Source organism: Anthonomus grandis, chromosome 8 (assembly GCF_022605725.1).
Source record: "Anthonomus grandis grandis chromosome 8, icAntGran1.3, whole genome shotgun sequence".
NCBI lineage: Eukaryota > Metazoa > Arthropoda > Insecta > Coleoptera > Curculionidae > Anthonomus > Anthonomus grandis.
Genome location: NC_065553.1, coordinates 12,674,622 through 12,695,045, shown reverse-complemented (window position 1 = coordinate 12,695,045; position 20,424 = coordinate 12,674,622). Strand labels below are relative to the sequence as shown.

General features: G+C 29.4%; 1 protein-coding gene across 4 annotated transcripts in view; it reads right to left on the bottom strand.

Moving 5' to 3' along the window:
• Positions 1 to 1,356: 1,356 nt before the first annotated feature.
• The window catches only part of LOC126739560 (sialin-like), a 36,526-nt gene continuing 17,458 nt past the window's right edge, over positions 1,357 to 20,424 (bottom strand). For 2 of the 4 annotated variants that reach the window (XM_050445311.1, XM_050445309.1), the window contains exons 2-9: positions 17,259 to 17,363; positions 11,001 to 11,233; positions 10,710 to 10,946; positions 9,956 to 10,082; positions 5,133 to 5,314; positions 4,797 to 5,076; positions 4,497 to 4,738; positions 1,357 to 1,708 (exon numbers count right to left, since the gene is read on the bottom strand). In XM_050445311.1, the coding sequence (XP_050301268.1) occupies positions 1,511 to 1,708; positions 4,497 to 4,738; positions 4,797 to 5,076; positions 5,133 to 5,314; positions 9,956 to 10,082; positions 10,710 to 10,946; positions 11,001 to 11,233; positions 17,259 to 17,286 (1,527 nt within the window). In that variant the 5' untranslated portion in view covers positions 17,287 to 17,363 and the 3' untranslated portion in view covers positions 1,357 to 1,510. Of the gene's footprint in view, positions 1,709 to 4,496; positions 4,739 to 4,796; positions 5,077 to 5,132; positions 5,316 to 9,955; positions 10,083 to 10,709; positions 10,947 to 11,000; positions 11,234 to 16,849; positions 16,874 to 17,258; positions 17,364 to 20,424 lie in introns of those variants that run through there. The other 2 variants (XM_050445312.1, XM_050445313.1) reach the window with 2 other exon arrangements.

Here is a 20,424-nt window from a genome sequence, read left to right as displayed (position 1 = left end):
ATTTTATAGAATACAAAATCATAAGAAACCGTAAAATTCAACCAACTAATTAGTAAATTAGACATATGAAGACTTCAGTTAATGTCTTCTACAGGACTTTTTAAGTTTTCTTTCTGTAGGTTCTTATTAAATATTTGCTTGCTGAAGTAAATTGTTTAGTTATTAGTTAGACAATAAATGTTAGTATTAAGATGATATAAAGAAAATCAAATTGAAGATAAGACCGATGGCAAAGCAATGAACGGCTTACTGCTGCTTCAAGTGATAGTAAACTTCTGACTTAAAAACATGAAGAAAAGAATTGATATTAGCTCCTCAAACGCCTTTAAAAGAAGAAACAACAGGATGTATTCTTTAACTATTTAAATCAGGGATATTTTAGAATTAAGTGAAAGGTAGCAATGAAATCACACTCTACCACATACCATTCCATACCATAGTATTTTTTTTTACTATTAGTTGAACACCTATTATGATTTTCCAAAATATTTTGGCCTAAATATCCAACTTTAGCGTTCTGACTATTTCTTCCATGATAAAAGCGATGATGTCCGTTGATTAAAATAGTCGTAAACTTTTCTTGGGGAACTTTGAGAAAAACGGGTTGACTTGTAATGTCTTATGAGTAAGAGATACTAACCATAATTATTAATATGAAACATACAAAAAATACAAACCGTGAACTGCTGCACTATCAAGAATATTCAAGACCCTAACTTGTTAAAGTATGTAACATACGAACCAGTCAATTAGGCGTAAAAAATTTTCTGCATTTAAAGTTTGCCTCTGAAAATATTCATGTTTTTATGAGTCCTTTTTGCATCTTTTTATTACAAGCTTATTAGAATTTTGTTATGATTTGTGATGAGATATTTCCATGGTTAAGCAGACTGATCAGCATCTAGAGTTATATAAATATTTTCAATATTAATTTTTTTAAATTTTATTTATAATTATTTTATGTATTGTATATTTGCAAATAAAAAACATTTATTATTAATAATATAAATTTAGGTCAAGAAAATAAATTTAAATCTTTGGAAATACCTTTGAATAAAATTTCTTACTATCAGTCTGATCTTGTAGCGAGTAGTCCACTGGTTCAACTAATAACACAGTTGTAACTAATAACATAGTAGAGAACTTTTATCTGGTGTCAAATCTATTTAAAAAACCTTTAAAAAGAGAAAAGTTTTTAGTCTAAAATTGCAATTATCTAGTAAAAAATTCTCGTAAGTTAGAGAGCGTCTGATGATTCAATTGACAGTAATCGTTTTCCGTAATTCTTACCGTCATTAACATATAAGTCTTCCAATTCTTATTATTTTGAGCAGATTTGTGTAAAAAAGTGTAGAAAACGTAAAATGCATTTTATTTTAAAAAACACGTAACTAGAACATTTAAAAAAATAATACCTATTATAAAATACGTAATAAATGTTCAGTCAATCTTGAAAGTAAGTATATAAAAAAACGTTTATCACAATCAACGTTACTTATATAAAAATATATCACACTCTGCTTTGATCTGTTTCAAATGCAACATTATCAACTCCTTCTTCCACCTTGGGGGTTTCGAAATTTTGCTCCTCTTCAGTAAAATTCCAAGGCTGAATTTCAGCCGAGCCGAATATTATAAAAATAATGCCGCACCCGATATAAACCGCTGCTCCTATGTAGAAGATGGTGTGCCATTCATTTAGACCGTTCTGAAAGTATAAAAAAAAAACATTAAAATTGTTAATTTTTTTTTTAAATATAAACTCTTTAATCCAATTGCTATTAAAAATAAGACTTCTTCTTTATGGCTAATCTTAATCTGAAATTGGATTGCGAAAACATTTTTTCAACCTTTAATATTCAAGTCCTTAATATTATGATTCTAAATTATTAAACCGCTTTGGTTTTTTAATTATGAAAGACTGCTTTTATCCTTAATTTCCCCCACGCGATCTCTTTTTCGACACGATTCTAATTAGTTAAGACATTAATTATTTTTGCAGAGCTCTTAGGTAAGGTGGGCTCAGAGTACAAAATTGTTTACAAAAATCAGATAAATAATGAAGCAGTTAAAACAGCTTTTATGGTAATAGGGATCCTACTGCCATAGGGTACAGGCATAAAATTAGAATAAGTATATAATAAAAAAATAGAAATAATATAAAAGGGTTTCAAGGGCTCATATTAATTGAATGAAATTTTTCTTTTTATTATAAAGTGAAAATTTATGAAAGAATAGATATATGGGAATATATGAAATAAGTGGAGACAACCAAAATTAATTTTTTTTGTATTTCCAATTATGATAACTCATTTCAGTGTTGCAGAAGGTGACATGATGCTTGATGCGCGATGTAATAGCCAAATTATATATAAGACAAATAACTTTAACATGGCAATGATATAAAAGAAAATACGGCTGAAAAAACGAAAAGGGATTATTTATTTATTTAAGTACAGGACTCTCGTATAGATAGACTAAGCAATTCAATAACAGAAAAGCATAAAATATCTTAGTATCAAATACAAGTAAGCGCTTTCACAAAATATAAAAAAATACCAAGAGATGTACCTAACCATAACAATAAGAAAATAAGGACAAAATTAGGTCAAATCCCTTAAGCGGCACACTTAATGTCTACTAAAGCGAAAATTTATGATACTTACAAACTTGCGTTGTGCCTTCTCAATTTGATCAATATATTTGTCATACATCGGATACCAAACTACTGTCGTATATTCTAATGTTAGTTAAACAATTGCATTGTAAAATAATATTAAGGATTTTTGATCACTGACACCCTTTGTAATTCGAGGTATAAAACACCCAAATCCTTAATATATTCTACATATGTCAAGGTATTTCGGCCGAATAAGATATCACATTTGTTTTGTGTTTGAACTGGTTTTCTACTAAAGAGTATCGAATGGCATATTTTTTGATTAATTCATAATTTACTTAAGGTGCAATAACTTTTAAAATTAGAAAGCTCAGATTGTAAGGCTAGAAAATCTTATATCTAATAAATGGTTATGGTTCAGATTTTTAGATCATCTGCATATGCAAGATATTTACAAATTGAAAAATATGGACCAATGTCATTTAAAAAGATTGAAAAATTGACAATCAGAGATGAAAATGGTCACATACTAAGTGGTTAACTTCGTATTATTTTTCGGTCACAAAGAACATTTTTCACAAAGTTTCCAATATTTTAACAAATAATAAAGGAGCTCAATGGCTCAAAATATTTATTGGTGTATTTGTTGAATCCCGACCCTAAAACATAATAATGGAGTCTCCCATTACTCCATTTATGGTGACAAACTAGGAGTGATTTTTTAGGTAATTTTTAATGAGGTTGCTCCAACTCTATGAAAATGGTATTAAGTTGGTTATTGTCGATTTTTTTTCGGAAAAAGCCACGCTGAATAAAGTCGATTCTAAAAAATTATAATAATAGTAAAGATTCGAATAGCTTATCAAAATGACTAAGTAAGGCAATGGGCCTGTTTTTTTTAATGAAATTTATTTCTTCAGCCTTGAATACAGGCACAATTTAAGCTATTTTCCAAATATTAGGAGAAAATGCCGCTGGACAAACATTGGCGGTACAAGATATGCAAAGACTTACATAAGCCAGGACAATACTTTCGAAAAAATGCAAGAAATCCATCTGGACCAGGTCTCTTTTTAGGATCCCTAGAAACAGGGCGTGACAAATCAGTCCTTTCTGAGAATCTTGAAAAATGAGTTGTTTAGCCAAAAATGGCCAAGTACATCAAATTTAATATTAAAGGCGATCTTTATTGACAGAACTTCCAGAACCCTCCAGAGCCCCCAGGTCAATTTTTTAAAATAGAAATAGGGGTCAAATGTGATACTTTGAACTAAAGATAATCTTACTCTCTACATAACCCTATTTATATTTATATTTAAATGTAGATAAAAAAATAAACCTTATTTTAAATGAAAAAATAAATAGTATATTAGCGAACATTTCGGACGTAATTAACTGACATTCGTTAACAATTTTGTTAACTGTTTGACAATCTTCAAGGAAGTCATGCATTTTGGCAAAGGCTTTAGTTTTTAAATGACCCCATAAGAAATCTAAAGGGATAAGATCGGGAGATCTAGCAGGCCATTACAGTACCTCTCCGGCCAACTCATCATCCAGTAAATACGTCCTTTAAAAAATGATAAATGGTGGTGCCCCATTATGTTGAAACATCAATTTCTCGAGAAGGTTATTATCTTGTTCAAGTAACTCACTTTTTCTGGTAATGATGATAAGAAGTTGTCTTAATTTAAATGGATTCATCCTATTTATAGACAGAACTGGATGTGTTTTTTTTGATACACCAACAAACTTAATTTTAATTAATCATACACACAAGAATCTTTAATGGGCTCTTTAGAAACAACTCAATTTCCTTTGTAAACCTTACATAGTCGATGTCTTTTTAATATTAAAAAAGTCAAATCTTACTTACATTATCCGCCGTCAGATGTCCCACAATAATGGGACTAATAAACCCAGAAGTACTTCCAATACAGTTAATAATACCATAAATACTCCCAGCAAAGTTCGGAGCTAAATCCTGAGAGTTAGACAGATTTGTTATAGTACTCGCACCATTAAAGGCTAGTGATAATGTAATAAGAGTTATCACCCAAGAGGCGTGGCACCCCACAAAAGTCTGCGCTATGAGAAAAAACCCTGGAATCAGGTGCGCTATAAAAAAAAGTAAAACATAAAAACAATTCATTAACATCATAATAAATCTACTCACAAAATAAAGTGAAACTTTTTCTTATGTTGGTTTTACTCATAAGGTCCCTTTTGACAATCATGTCGCCTATACTTCCAAAAACAAAACCGGCAAGCATCCTGGCTAGGTAAGGTAATGCAGCCAAAAAGCCAGTTTTCCCTAAATCAAATCCCAAGACTGTTGACATGAATGTGGGTCCTACTGTCATTAAGAAAAATAGGCCCCAAAGGTTACCATAGTGGGCCACACATAGAGCCCAAGCAGGAATAGAGAAAAATATTAATTTATATGGTGGAGTACGCTGAAATGGCAAGGAGTTATTTTATATTTTTGTATTGCTCTTAATAAGATACTTACTTTTTTATTAGAAACAGTTCCAGATAAATTACCAACTATATAGTCCTGTTCTTCAGATTTGATCCACGGATGTTCTTTTGGACTATCGTATACTACCACAATCCATAAAATTGTCCAGAGTAACACCAGTATGCCGGATATGTAAAAGGCCCAAGTCCAACCTAGTTGCTTTATAATGCTTCCTAAAGAAGATAACTTTTAGAAAACAAGACGTTTATAATTTAAAAAAAATTAATGAAAAAAACCAAATTGCAATGAACGTCTACAGGGTAAACCATCAATACATTCTTTAATGAAAAGTAATTTAAAATTTTTTCGATACAGATAAATAAGCGTTGTTTTTATGTTTTTGGTTTTGCCCAAATAAAGCCATGGAGCAGAAACACGTGTTGGTATTTGAAAAAATGTCATTGTTTCCATAGATGCATTGAAAATTAATATAGCTCTATTTCTATAAATTTATTTGAAGTTTATAACAAAATTAAAAAAATATTCGATTTTGTGTCACTTACACACAGCCATATGCGATTCTTAAGAGCCTCAAAAAATTAGTTGTTTATCAATGTTTTTTAATATCTTAATTTAGTAACAACATTAACAAAATATTACACGCCACGAAATATTAAATTATAGCAGTATGCAGTGAAATACATCAAAATGCTTTTGCTGTTGATTATATTCGTAACTATAACAAACTCTAAATATTGGCAAATTCGTACTTTTGAGATTTATATTAGCATATATATTTTCTTGCGATCCAAAATATATTCCAGGGAATAAAATACGTGCCTTACATGCATTTAAAATATGTAATTCTTGATCTAATAAATGAATAGTAATTTTAGCATTGACTTATTACGAATTAATTTAGAATTTCCAATCAAAACCAAGTGATCTCATACATCAGGATAGACTTATTCCATTTAGCTGATTTCTTTTAATAAATATACCACAACGTTATACTTATTAATAAATAAATAGAGTCTGCTATTGATATATCACTCAGTTATTTTATTAACGCTTTTGAAAAATCCACTTAAGTAGAATAAATCATTCTAAAATATTCGTCACAAATTGTGTAAAACAAAAAAAAAATGGTTATTGTCGATTTTCCTCTTTTAAATCCATACGAGGGAGCACTAAACTGATATAAAAAAAGAAAGTGGTTTTAATAGCATGCATTTAAAATCATGAGACATAAAAGAGAAAATTATTAAATTTTATCTGGGCCTATAATTTTAAAATTTATATTTAAACTTAATCACCATTTAGTGGGGAGTGACCATCTTGGTGAGATCGAAAATATTACTTAATTTGAAGATGGAATGAAATAAGCTTGTATTTAGGAATGGCAGTGAAAAGTGGACAAATGTAGTCGATGTTGAAAAATACTAAAAGAACCATAGACGAAAATTTAAAAGACTGATATACGAAATATCGAGGATCTAATTAAAAAAATTGTGAAGTAAATCAACGTTGCTTAAATAAAAAACTGCTTAAAATAAACAGGAAACGAAACTAAACCTTCTAAAAACACGAAAAATTTGATGAAACAGAGAAGAAAACTACTAGGAAAACTTCCACAACCTATAGATGAGCTAAGGCAATTGAATCGAAATATAACGTAAGCCGTAAGAACCGACATCAGAAACTAGAGCAATTAATGGATTGCTAGATTTATAGAAGAGAATAAAAGCATGAGTCATACACAACATATTGAGTAAGGGTAAGGCTGAAACAACTACACTGAAAAATGATAGTAGGATAAATAACAGCCAAAAGAAAAAAAACTAATAAAGATTGTAGAAGACTTTTACACTAAACTAATAGAAATAAGAGTTAAGCGAAAGCATCAGAAAATATACCCCTAATACTAAATCAAGCATCGGAAGAAATGGCAATGATAACTGAAGAAGAGAAATGAAGAAAAACAGAGCTCCTGATTTATTGTAGAAGCCATCAAACTAGAAAAAAGTGAGTTACTTTTGAGTAAGTATACCAAATAAAATACTACATACAACAACCAAACTCTTCAGTAAATACCTAGATAAAGAAACAACTCCACAAATATGGAAAAATGCAACTATTGTTATTCTGCTTAAGAAAGGCAGCATTCCAGGCCTACTTAACTATATACCGGTAAAAGCTGTTGACGCACCTATACAAATTAATTACCAAAGTCATTACTACAAAGCTTACTTAAACTTTAACAGCCAAAAGAACAAGCATGTTATGGCACAAATGACCATCTTCAGGTGATAAAATCTATAACAAGAAAAAAGCATAAAATACAATAACCTCTTAGTAGTAGTACTCGTTGATTATGAAAAGGCGTTTGACTACATAAATCACCATAGAAGAGGATATTCAATATTTAAAATGGTTTAGGTTAAGAGAGGTCTAGAGTGGCTGGATAAGACAAGCTGATATATCAAAACAGTGTTGATACTTAAAAATATTATGTATACCACTCTGCTTATTTCCTAAAATATCTTGAGTATATGGAACTTACATAACTTATGTAGCTTAAAAAGAATTAATATAATAAATCCAATTATAATTAATTATATCTGGTGTTTCTTACAAATGACGTTATTCATTTTATTATCCTAAATTGCTTTAAAATATTCTTTGTTTTACCTAGTTTTTTTTTAAATTAATTTTGATGGAAAACATCACAATATTACGATAGTTCAAAATTGATAGTTTTATCATGAAAAATCTGATTGACAAATTGTCTATATTATGTTTATTTTTTTTCTACTCCGCGTTATGTTTTTCAGTTTAAAATGTGATTTTTACTGTAGGTCAAAATAACTATATGCCAATCATTTATGAGTGAGATGGAACATCCAATAAAGAAATAATGAAAATATGAGTTGTTTACATGCCTACTGCATTGCGTTTTCAGTTGTTTTTAATTTAAATGTTTTTTTTTTTTAGTGGATTTATGCTGAAAACAGCTCAACTGTTTATAATATTTAGAGCTATGGTTTAATGATATCTACATAAATGATTGTACAATATTAAATAAGAATATATTAGTAAATACTTTTTTAATTAAAAGTCTATTTTTTATTAAACGTAAAAAATATATATATATATTAAAATAGACAGAGCGTTTTAAGTAAATTTTGCTGATGTTTCAGTTCCAAGCTTGTTAAAAAAAGGTTATTTTTCTTACGAAAATTCTATAATAAAATTTTCATACGTCTTGATAAAAAATAATAAATATATTTGTACAGGTACGAAATTTGTTACCATGTTTAGTATAATTTAAAAATTGCCATTGAAAAAATTATATATCATTTACTTGTAGTTAGTTTTTTATTAGTGTAGATTTGTTGTCCAAACACCAATTATTTTTCAAATATCCCATTTTGTATACTTTCTATTAAAGATATTGAATTATATTTTAAAAAGAAAATAAATATTATATTTCCTTTTTCACTTATTTTCTTAGGTCGAACTTTTACATCTTGAGCATTTACGAAAACATTTATATAAGAAATGAGTAGAAAACTTTAATAATGCAACGTCATAATCATATAAATATTAAAAAGTTACATATAATAAATATCAGACTATCCTATATTATGCTATTTATACTAATAAGGAACTACTTTTTTGCATAGCTGTTTGTGTTTAAAGTGTATTTTTTCAACATAAGTTTAATTCATATTTCCTACATATGTATAGCCTGATATAATATTGTTTTATATATAGTGCTGTTTATATATAGTTTTATTAATTTTTTTGTTAAACGGTATTTTCGTCAAATAAAAAAAAACCTAAATAACTCTTGAGTTTAAACAGCGTATATTATGAAAGCAACATGTTTGCATTATTTTTTTAATTAGATAATAGATTTAGAATATAATAGACTTATTAGATTAGATTTTATTAGATAAAGTGTTATTTATATCTCTGTATACGTTTTAGTTCAAAAATTAATAATTAGTATTATATTTTTGGATAGATAAGAATTATATTACTTAAACCTTTATCAATTATATTCCAAAAAAATATAGAAGAGTCAAGTGCTATAAAAAAATGCACATATACTTAGGCTCCTTTGTTCATTTTTGAAATTTAAGTTTTACTCTATCTATGTATGTCTATACGTGTTTTGTTCACTTTAAGGATCATCAGGCCATCAAAAACCACAGATTTGCAATATTTATTTCGGTGTTACTTTCAAATTATATTTTATTTGTTTTCTCATATTATTTGTTTGGTCTCTTAGAGAAATTGAATGATATATTCTTCTTTAATAAATGTTTTTTATTCTGAAGTTAAGCATCTATCAATTATTTATTATATATTTTTTATCAAATATTTTTTATACATGAAATTTTTATTTTGTTTTCTGTTTGTTTCGTATTTGGATTTATTAAAAGGCAACTTCTTTCAAGGGGTGACTAATTTAGCACTAAATTACTTGTCTACCTATTATGACTTTTGATTTTTTTTGTTTAAATATATGGGCTTAATTAATATTAAAATTTAAATAATTTTATCTTTAATTAATTTACTTTGAAATATAATTTTGTGTTTTAATTATTAAATTATTTATTTATTAAAACACGATTTTATTAAAAGGTTAAAAATAAATAGTATACCTAGACACAAAACCATAAACATAAAATATGATACTTATAATATGATTAATAAAGGAAAAACGTCTAGAGAAGAAATCAAAGAAATATTATCTAATATTAGATGTGCTATTGTTGGATAATATTTGTGCTCGAAGTGCTTTGGTAATAAAATATGTTTTTTTTTAATTTATTTTTATTTCATCATATATTCATTATACTTACCAAGAAGAAGTGGCCATGTTAACACAGTACCCAACGAACCTCCTAAGGTTGCACTAATAAATTTGCCCTTTTCTGCAGGTGGAGCCCACTTTGAAATCAGACAATGTATTGCGGGATACACCACGCCCTGAAATAAAATTGTATAAATATTCAAACTTGCTAAAAAACATAGACTGTTTTAATAAAAACGCGAACATTTTCCCTTTGCCGCATAAAATGTAAATGTAAATTAATAATATCAATACAAGAATAAATTAAAATTTAACTGAATAAAACATAGACCTAGTTTCTAGTCTTTTTTTAATGTAACTAAACGTTTTATTAGCCAACGACAATATAATTTTTTTAATGCTCTTAAAATTACATCGTATAGAGTTACCTTAAACTAAATTTTATGTATTTTATACGAAACTAAGCCTCTTTTTATTTTATACCTTACGCAGCTCTACTAACAGGATAGAGAGACCCCTAGTTCCTGAATATATTCATTATTCTGTTATTTCCATAATCCTATCTTAGCTGCTCTATTAAGAATGCGATAGAACTTCTACCAAAAGAATTAGAATTTCCTAATAAGCAATTTAGAAGTCGAAAATACTGCATCCTCTATTCCCTAACTATTTCAAAGAATTAATTATTTACTAATAATATCTTAAATATTTAATGAACTAATGCAGCTAAAATCCCAAATCTAATACTAGCTCCTTTCAACCTCCTGGACCTAAACAAACACTTACTAAAATAAACAACTCACCGCTAGCAGTCCAATAAAAAACCGAGAGGCAATCAAGGCATAAGGGTGATAATTTGCACACAGTGGTCCAAGTAGCGTTAAGACTGAACTAAAAGCAAAAGAAATCGCTATGCACCTCCTTGGCCCATATTTTTCAGCTACGGCTGCTGCTGGAATAGTACAAGCGACAAAACCCCAAAAGTATGCTCCTAATATTAAACCTTTAAGCTTGGAATCCCAATTAAATGTGTTATAACCCTAAAATATGTTTGTTAATTAATATCTTTATTTAAATGTGACATATATATTTACGTTTTCAACGGCATCATCGTTAGTGCTCACTAATGCCTCGGCCATAATAGAGTTATTAAATATGATGCTCGAATTGAGATCTTTGGCGATACATTCTGGAACTGAACTTGATGAATTTTGCTCTGAGTGAACCATGGCTAGGATGATGAGCGACATGTTGGTTCTTAGGATGTAAAGTGTCAAAGTTCCGGTAAAAATCATCAGCCATATTAGGGATCTTGTTGGGACACAATCTGCAAGGGATTCTTTAATAAAATATTTTTTAATTAAAATAAAAAAAAAATTCTGTCAAGAGAAACATTGAAATACGTCATACTGAAGTACATATTAATGGCAGAAACAGCATATAAGAGAACCATAAACTACGAAACTTATATTCTTCTTCTTCATGTGCCATATTAGGTTCCTCCAATATTGTTAATTTTTTGGAAAAGTCTTTCTCGATTCTGTATAAATCGCCATAGTTTCCCTCCGATGCGTATACCGGTCTTTTCACGGATGCTCCTCAGTCAGGAAACCTCTTTTCTTTCATTCCTCTATGCCCTTCCACTTTTCCCATCATGATTTGTTGTGAGCGTCTGTATCGCCCTTCTCTGAAGACATGTCCATGATATGAAATTTTTCTGCACTTAAATGTTCTTACTTGCATACATGTTAATTTTTTTTGTTTTTTTTTAGTACATTATGTTGATCTGCATATTATCTGCCCAGAATATTCTTAGTATTCGCCTGTGTAACTACATGTCGAACGCTTCTAACCTATTAGCTATAGCAGTTTGTAATTGTCCAGATCTCTCCCCCATACAAATATTTCCGCCGTAATTTTAGGTGCAAATTATCATTGCAGAGTAGGGATTTCATTTTTTGCAATGTTCCTTAAGCTGTATCTATTCTATACCTTATTTCTCTATCTGTATTTAGATAAAAGGACTACAAATTTGCAAAGTTTTTGCTTTAAAGGCATCAACAGACCTTAGCAACAGTTTCTAAGATTTACATTCTTAAAGCCAGAAAAATTAGGATGTGCATACTGCCAATAGATTATGGATACTCGACGGATCGGTAGTGTGCACATTAATCAGGTCTGATGATGCCTTTAAAGACGAAGCACGTATTACCAATTAATCATTAATCATAATATAAGTCCGAGACTTTGATCAAACTCCACTCGCAGTTTTTATAAAAAGTAAGTCTTAAAGAAAAAATGCACGACTACCTTCAATTTTGTATTTAGATGTTTGGTGTATAATATCCAAGGTACTTAAACTGGGTTACGCTGGCTAAATTTTTTGTATCAATCTGTAGTGTAACATCAGGATGTGCTTGTTTACTGAAGACCGTAAACTTTGTTTTGTTGATATTTATGTTGAGCCTTATTTCTATTCCTTTCGCGTTTACACTTCGAGTTTGTGACTATAGGATGACAGCGTCACGTCAGGATATCGCATCGTATTTATAAATTCTCCATTGCTCTGTACTTCCATTTCTTGTTCTTGAGTAACCTATTCAAAGATTTTGTCTGAATTTATGTTAAAAGTAATGATAGTGTGCACCTCTGTCTGACGCCTCGTAGAATTTGGTAAAGTCTTCTGAAAGCTTCCCGTTTAGTCATACTGCTGATTTCTGTCTCTAGTGTAAATTATCAATTATTTTAATATCTCTACTATCCACCTTTTTCTTTAACATATCTATAAGATTTCTGTGTTTTACTCTATTATTGAAGGCTTTCTCGTATTCAACGAAATACACAAAAACATCATTGTGCTGTTCACGATATTTTTGTGGTAGTATCTTGAAACACAATAGTATATACTGTTGTGTTTCAAGATTCTAAACCAATCGATTTCAAACAAGGCTCAACTGTGGGAAATACTGCAAACTGAGTGGGCTGCCATTTCCAGTGAAGACTGTGCAAGACTTGTCGATTTTATGCCACGAAGATGTAGAGAAGTAATAAATTCGGAGGGATATGCCACAAAATATTAGCAGATTTTGATTTAGATGTAATTTATATAAATAACTTTCTTCAGTTTCCAAACTTTTCGCCAAGAAAATATTAATTTTATTTAATTTTCTTTTTATAATACGTTTAATTTCAAATTAATATGTTAAGTTAGGTAATATATTATATATACTTTATCACAATATGAGTTACTTTATTATAGTTTCTGGTTTCTTAAAAAAAAATCTTTTAATACTGTTTGACTATGTACATCTTTTTTAAACTAAATATATCGTAATTATATATTCGATAGTCATTAAGAAATATTCATAATTATTATTAGGTTGCAGATTTTATTTATTATAATCATAATGTAAGAATATTATTGAAAATACTTTTGGGAGTAACTGTAGCTATCGATCCTAGGTTATAACAACTGTTTAATAAATACGCTTCATTATTCTGGGCGTACTGCTCGTATTAATAATGCTCGCCCATATTCACATCAACATTTCGTTTTCAAATTATGGCCAAGGATCTGATGTTTAAACTTTGTCTACATATTTTATTAACACCCTGTATATATACCCTCTGAGCCCAAAAACAAACCGTAATTAAAACAAACTTAGACAGAGTTACTATCTACTAAAATTTCATAAAATCACTCTCATATTGTACATTCTAGGCGAGTGACGACTCATCGCTTAGAAAAATAATCTAAGAAACCCTAAACCTGTCTGCGACAACTTGAAATAATAATTCTAATAGATTGGCGAAGGCGCCTATTTCAACATGATAAATCCGCGGATTTGAAATAATTACTACAAACTGGCGAAAGCGTCGGGCATAATTCAGATATTTCAAATTGGCTCGGACCCTGTTTAAGGAATCGCTGAGATTTATTCTTCACTAAAAGCTGAATCTATTGGCAACGTTGCCAATAGAACCGCATTTGTCAGTAATCCAATTATTTTTCACGGTATTATCCGTGCGTTTTTAATAATTTTATATAAAAAGAGTTTAAGATGCGACAACGCTGTACCGTATCGCTTGACTGCGGGCATGGAAGTTGATTTATTATATGAAATTATTTACACTCACCGGCACGAAAAACGGGGCACTTGGCTTTAGCACTTTTGTTGTAATAACTTAGACCTAAATAACATCAGCAATTTTTTTGCATTCGATTGCTGGCATTATTTTTGTGATGAATATCGACTTGAGAAATAAGGTCCCATTCCTCTAAAAGAGCGCCCAAGTAACAATTTGCAGTCACCTAAGTTGAGATTACTCTTATTTTCACTAGTCGCAACGTTGTTTTCAAACAGTACCTCTCTAGTTCCTAAAGCGTTTCTAAATCCAAATTGGGTATCCAAATCTGTCTGCCATATTTCGAACATATCTCCCACGAATAGTTTTGAAAAAGACATTTAAGGTGTGGCTTAAGTATATACTCACTGCATGGTTTTGCTCGTTATTTTTTTGGAATTTGAATGAATACCGATTTTAGCCAATCTTTCGGTATGCCTTCAGTCGTTTATACCGTATTAAACGGTTTGACCAAAATTTCAATGTTTTTCTGGCTTTTTCGGATTTTTGCAAATTTTATTGCAAATAGAACCTCATTCTTGAGAATTTCTGGTCCTATCGTCGTCTATATCATATTGGTCGTCTATATCAGCCTAGGCATCGAAATTGAATTAAATCGGTCTATAGCTTTAATACATAAACAGCTCATTTATGTATTTGAACTATGTTTTAAGGATTTCTTTTTCATTTAAGATATTTTTGGCTTTAGCATATACTAGTATGTTAGCGCTACTTTTATTGCATAAGCCTGCCACTTCTTAGACCTTCTTATATATGTTGAAAGTGTCATTTTCTCTCCCGGTCGTCCACTTCATTCCTTTTTGCCTCCTTTTTTATTCTTCTGGGTTTTTTTATATTGCCGCCTTTACTCTATGAGGTGTGAAGTATTTCGGATACTATCCATTTCCATTGCTTCGGTTTATTTTTTCTTATCGCCTGGTTAGGTATTAGCTTATTTGATAATAATTTGAATGATTGCCAATCTCCATCCACGCTGTCGTCAGTTCTTATTTTTTTTATGCAATTGTTTAGGTCTTTCTCATGAATACTCCCCTATTGCTTTTTACCGGTTTAATTTCGTTGTGTTGGATGCTATTTTTTAGTTTTTTAATTTTGACTTTAGTGTTGGCAAGCAGCGAGTTACGATCAGATCCAACGTTTGCTCCAGAATAGCTTGTAACTTTGTTTACACCGGTCCTAAGTTATTAGTTAATTAATATTAATTTGGCATCTTATAATGTATGATATATACCGATTTGTTATCCTGAACTATAAGAAAACTATAAGTTCATATGCTGCTTATGTTGCTACCCCTATAGCAACACTTCCTTGAAGTTTGAACCTTTAATCCATAAGTCCTTTTATATATTACCCCGTATTTTAAGTCTACATAGATTCTACTGAAGACATGTTGCTGAAAGAGCAACAGAATTTATTCGTTCCTAATTCATTCTAGGCTAATGTTTATACATTTAATGCATCGTTACCTATAGTCTAAGTCCTTGTATTCTAATTATGGTCTTGTAATTGCTTGTGTTCTTTTTATCCAATGACTAGATTAGTCTTCGGATCATCATTCCCACAAAAATTATCTACACCTAAATGTCCAATAAACATCGTCACATCACCATCATGATCTTTAAGAACTGCGATTTGATCAGCATTGGTAAGGGTCTTCCGCTGAAGAGACTTCTTGAAGATCTTCTCAAAATCTAGAAGTTTCAGCCTCAAAGGTTTAGGCTAAGTTATTACAAGGTGATTCTGGAAGGTAAGTTTTAACTTTCGAAATATAAGTCTCAGCATCAACTGTATTGGTAAAAATAAAAATGTTTCTGGAAATTTCTAAAAAAATTATAACCAATTTTTAATTTTCTTATAAATCCTTGAACTTATTACAATTATACCTATTAGTATGAAGTGCTTCTTGCTTTGATATTCTAATCACTTAATCTTAAACTCTCATACTATTTCGGTTATGTTACATAAAATACTTGCGTCAAGCATTAGGAAGTTTCGTTTGACTCTAAAATGCCTAACTAACCTTTAAAGTGTTTAATACTATAGGTATTTCTGCATTATTTTTTAGAAAATGCGTTTTTATTACCATCATCTTGACAAAAGAGTTTCCAAATAGTTTGAATATCACTCAGGGATATTACCACAGGAAAAGAAGTCCAAAAGTCTTATTTACGACATAAATCTTATAGATAAATTTATCTTAATAAGAATTCTTAAAGGGAAGAATATGATCTTCGTCATGGAAGTTTCACTGTAGATCTAAAATACATAACTAGATACTGAAAGAGGTTTATTTAAGGCTTTTGTTCACAAGTAGCCCTCCTAATCAACCTGCTTACCTATGTTTTTTCACTAAACGAATGTGATTTTATATTAAATCTATAGTTTTTAAGCATCTCCCTTTTTAAACTTTTATTAACTGTTTTATGTTGATTTGCAAATGGTCACCTTTTCTCGGATGAAGGATCTCTGAAAAATTAAATGTGATTTTGAACTATGATCAATTTTGATAAAATAGTTTAAAAATATCACGAATATGGCAGTGCTAAAATACTAATTATTTACAGCTAAAGAACTGCCATTCCTTTACAGATAAATACCAAAATCCTGGAAGAAATTAGTATTATTTATTTACTTTCCTGAGTACAATTTGATTAAATAGAAGTAAAATGATCTTTGTATTGATAGGTTCACTGCAGATGTTTTTATATATAATAAGTAACTACTGGATGATCCTGTCAGACAGTTTAAAAGAATTTTTTTCACAATAACTTTTTCCTGAATGACAAACACTATTTACCTGATTATCTCTTAATTAAGAGACTTTCCATATTAGAGTCGGTGATGATCTATTTCTACCGCGAGCACTATTTATATAAATCCAAATCTCTAATTAGTTCTTCAATATTGCTCGCACATCCGGGGAGTGAGGTCTCTCTCCTTCCTTAGTATTTTTGACGTATTTTATTATAAAACTGTTCAGATTATAATAGACTTGTCAATGGTGCTTAACAGAATTTCCCAGGAGAGTAGATAACGGAGAAATAAAATGAGTAAAGGCAATTATCGATCTTCTTTGGATTAATTTACACTCCTCTTTCTTCTTTAAAAAGGTAATATATATATTTCAATAACGAGGATTTGCAAGAATATAAAAGACATTGACTTATATTATTTTGACAAAAAACTCTTAATTATATTGCACTTACTTGGTATTAATACTGTACCAACTGCCATTTCGATTATTCACTTTAAAGGTCAATTAAAGCAAAGCATGATTCCGAAACAGTTACTGGTCACAGCAATATACCGATCTGAAATAAAATTGCAGCAATTAAAAGGTAAAAAAATATCTAAATTACAAACGATTTTTTAAAAGCCAAAATTGGATGTATTTTTCCGCTAGGAAAAAAAGGAAGTATGAATTAACTATAATTAAATTGATGACGGTGTCACGTTTAAATTGTATAACGAGGAGTAAGCTATTTTATATAGTTATTTAATTTATTTTCACATAAGTGATAATGGATCGAACTTGTCCAAAATGAAATTCATTTATGAGTATCAAAAATAACAACTTTATGTACGAGAGATATTTGAAAAGTAAGGTTCCATAATCAACGTCAGTTTTGAGCGCCATCCAGTCAACTGACACTAAACTTAGTTTTTGTTTAGGGTCTACCAATAAAAGCGTAACTGGTGGTGGTAACCAAAGATAGATTTTTTAGTAGTAAAAGTATCGCAAATTTATATGGTTTTAAATCGTGTTTTTGAAGAAACCAAAAGAAAGTTTCTCGGAAAAAATTCAGTGCTCTGTTGAGAATGATCAAATTATTACTTTTTAATTACGACTCGTATTGAAAAAAAATTATTCGTTTAGTACATGAATTTACGCTAAAGCAAATTCCATTCTCAGATTCCCAGTTTTAATAATGAAAGGAAGTTACCAAACACGACGGTTCACTGGGTACAAATTACATAAAAAAAAGAAACGCATTAAATGCAATTAAAACCGGTAATTAACCGTTGCACTTTTCGCGTCGAAAGCGGATTTGGATTTAAATCTTACTGTATTTGTGATTTGGATACTAAACGTAATTATTGGGCAAACATTTATATCCTCTTTGATTTTAGAATTATTTGCGTTTATTTATCTATTTATTTAAGAAAATAAGAAACGTAAGACTTAAACCGGTTAATAAATAATTAGAAACGTTGCCGTTAAATTAAATTTTTTTAAGCAATTTAATAGTATTTTGGTAAATATGTTAAAGTAAGTGTAATACTTTTAGCAGAAACCGGAGAATAATGTTCTTAAAAGAAATGTTTTTAATAATAAATATTTTTAGAAGTAATAACTTTTAATGGATAAAATTAATCGGTAAACACTTATAAAAATCGAATCAGTAGAATTGCTGGGTGATGCACTTACAGAAAGTTCGCAATTCCATTTCGAAATTAGTAGCACACAATTAAAAAACTTTTCTGTTAGGGAATATAACAGTATTTTTTATAATTATGTTAGATATAAATACAATATTTTGTACTTTTTTATTTATAAATAAAACATATTATTAAAAGATGTATCTAAGACATCGAAAAAATCATGTAATGAATATTATTAACACATCACCATAATACTAAACAATGGTCAACTCTCAGAGCAATTTACCCAAAAAAAAAATTAATATCACAAATCCACACAGAATAAATCCACACATAAACAGTGGCAATACAGTTAAAGGTTTTTTATTGAAAAAAAATTATATAATTTCGGGGAAATGCATCGAATTCTAGTGAAATATATTTACAAAATTGGTTATAGCAAGTGGCTGAATATAATTTAATTGATAGTCGTTTTATCAGAAAACGACCTCAAGTTGGCAAAAGTTTTTCTGCAGACTTTAATTCTTGATTTACTATTATACAAACTGTATACAAATAGGCTTTACTAAACAATATATCAAACCATTATCCTTTACGAACATAATAAAACCTATTTTTTGCTATTTGATTTTAATGCTGCAACAGGCCAATTTACCAACTATTCAATAAAAAGAGAATTTTATGATTATCTGGGTCATTTTTTAGACGACAATGGCGAAATATATGAATGGCCTCTTTAGTTTAAAATTATTTATTATTAAATATATATTAAGCAACGTGATATGCATTAAATACCGATAATAAGCACTTAGAATGATTTAAACATTAGAATAAACACAATAACTCATTTCGGTAACATTAGTGTAGGATATTATATTAAAAATGTTAAGCGTAAATTAATGTTAAAAATGTTTGTAGGTTCACTAGTTAATTTAGGGTTATTTATCTTATGCGAGGACCCCATTTGTTTTGTGACCCCTGTTATTTTCTATATTTTTCTTTAATTTTTTTCTTGTCTATTTGCTTTGACTGTAGATGATTTCACTAACTCTGCAATTTAGAAGCTTAAAAAAAAAACTTAATTTTGTAAAATTTCTTGCTAAAATGATCCATTTTAGTGCTAAATAAGCATATTAAAAATGTAAGTCTATAGTGGCAGTACAAACATTATACACTTATGTCTATCGTAAATAATAAGGGTAAAACGTTGTTCTCAATTTACAAAATGGTGTCTTTAAACAAGCCGGAACTAATTATTTAAAGTATTTAAAAAAAAACCCAACCAACCCAACCTTAAGTAGGTTTATAGTATAGAGTGAATATGCTTTAAACTTATGCTGTTTGTTTATGGACTTTTGCTCCATTCTAATAGGCAGATAAAAGAAAAGTGGATTAAGTGTATAATTAAAACATTTGAGATCAATTGACTTCTAAAAATAGTTTAATGAGATTCTTATTTTTAAAATTTTTATAAGAAAACAAACCTAAATATACATCACGATATAAACATTAGAAACAATTAATAAAGTGTAAAATTAAATATTTATTACTTTTTATATAGAGCTTGGTAGTTGCTAGTACTTAAAAATGTAATCTCGGTCAATAAAAATAGGAATAAGGTTCATCACTATCTCAAATATTTTGTTCATGGAGAGCAGTTTGGACATACATAATGAGTTAATTTTTAAAACAAGGATGAGTGTTTAGAGGAAAAACTTGTAAAAGAGAAGAAATTTCTTTGCCTTGGTGACCACTATAGCAGTTTTGTACAACATTTGTATTTTTGAACAGCAACATTTAAGGTTCCACTTACTCATACCATATCCATCTTATTTCTAGCCATTTTGCGGGCTTAACCTATGATACAAGGCTTTTTTACTATCTAACACCTTTAAGTTCTTTACTTACTAAAATATCAGACATTTTGACTTTGAGAACATCGAAGGACTTCCTAGTCTTTGCTTTTCTGACTACCTGTAGGCCAATTCA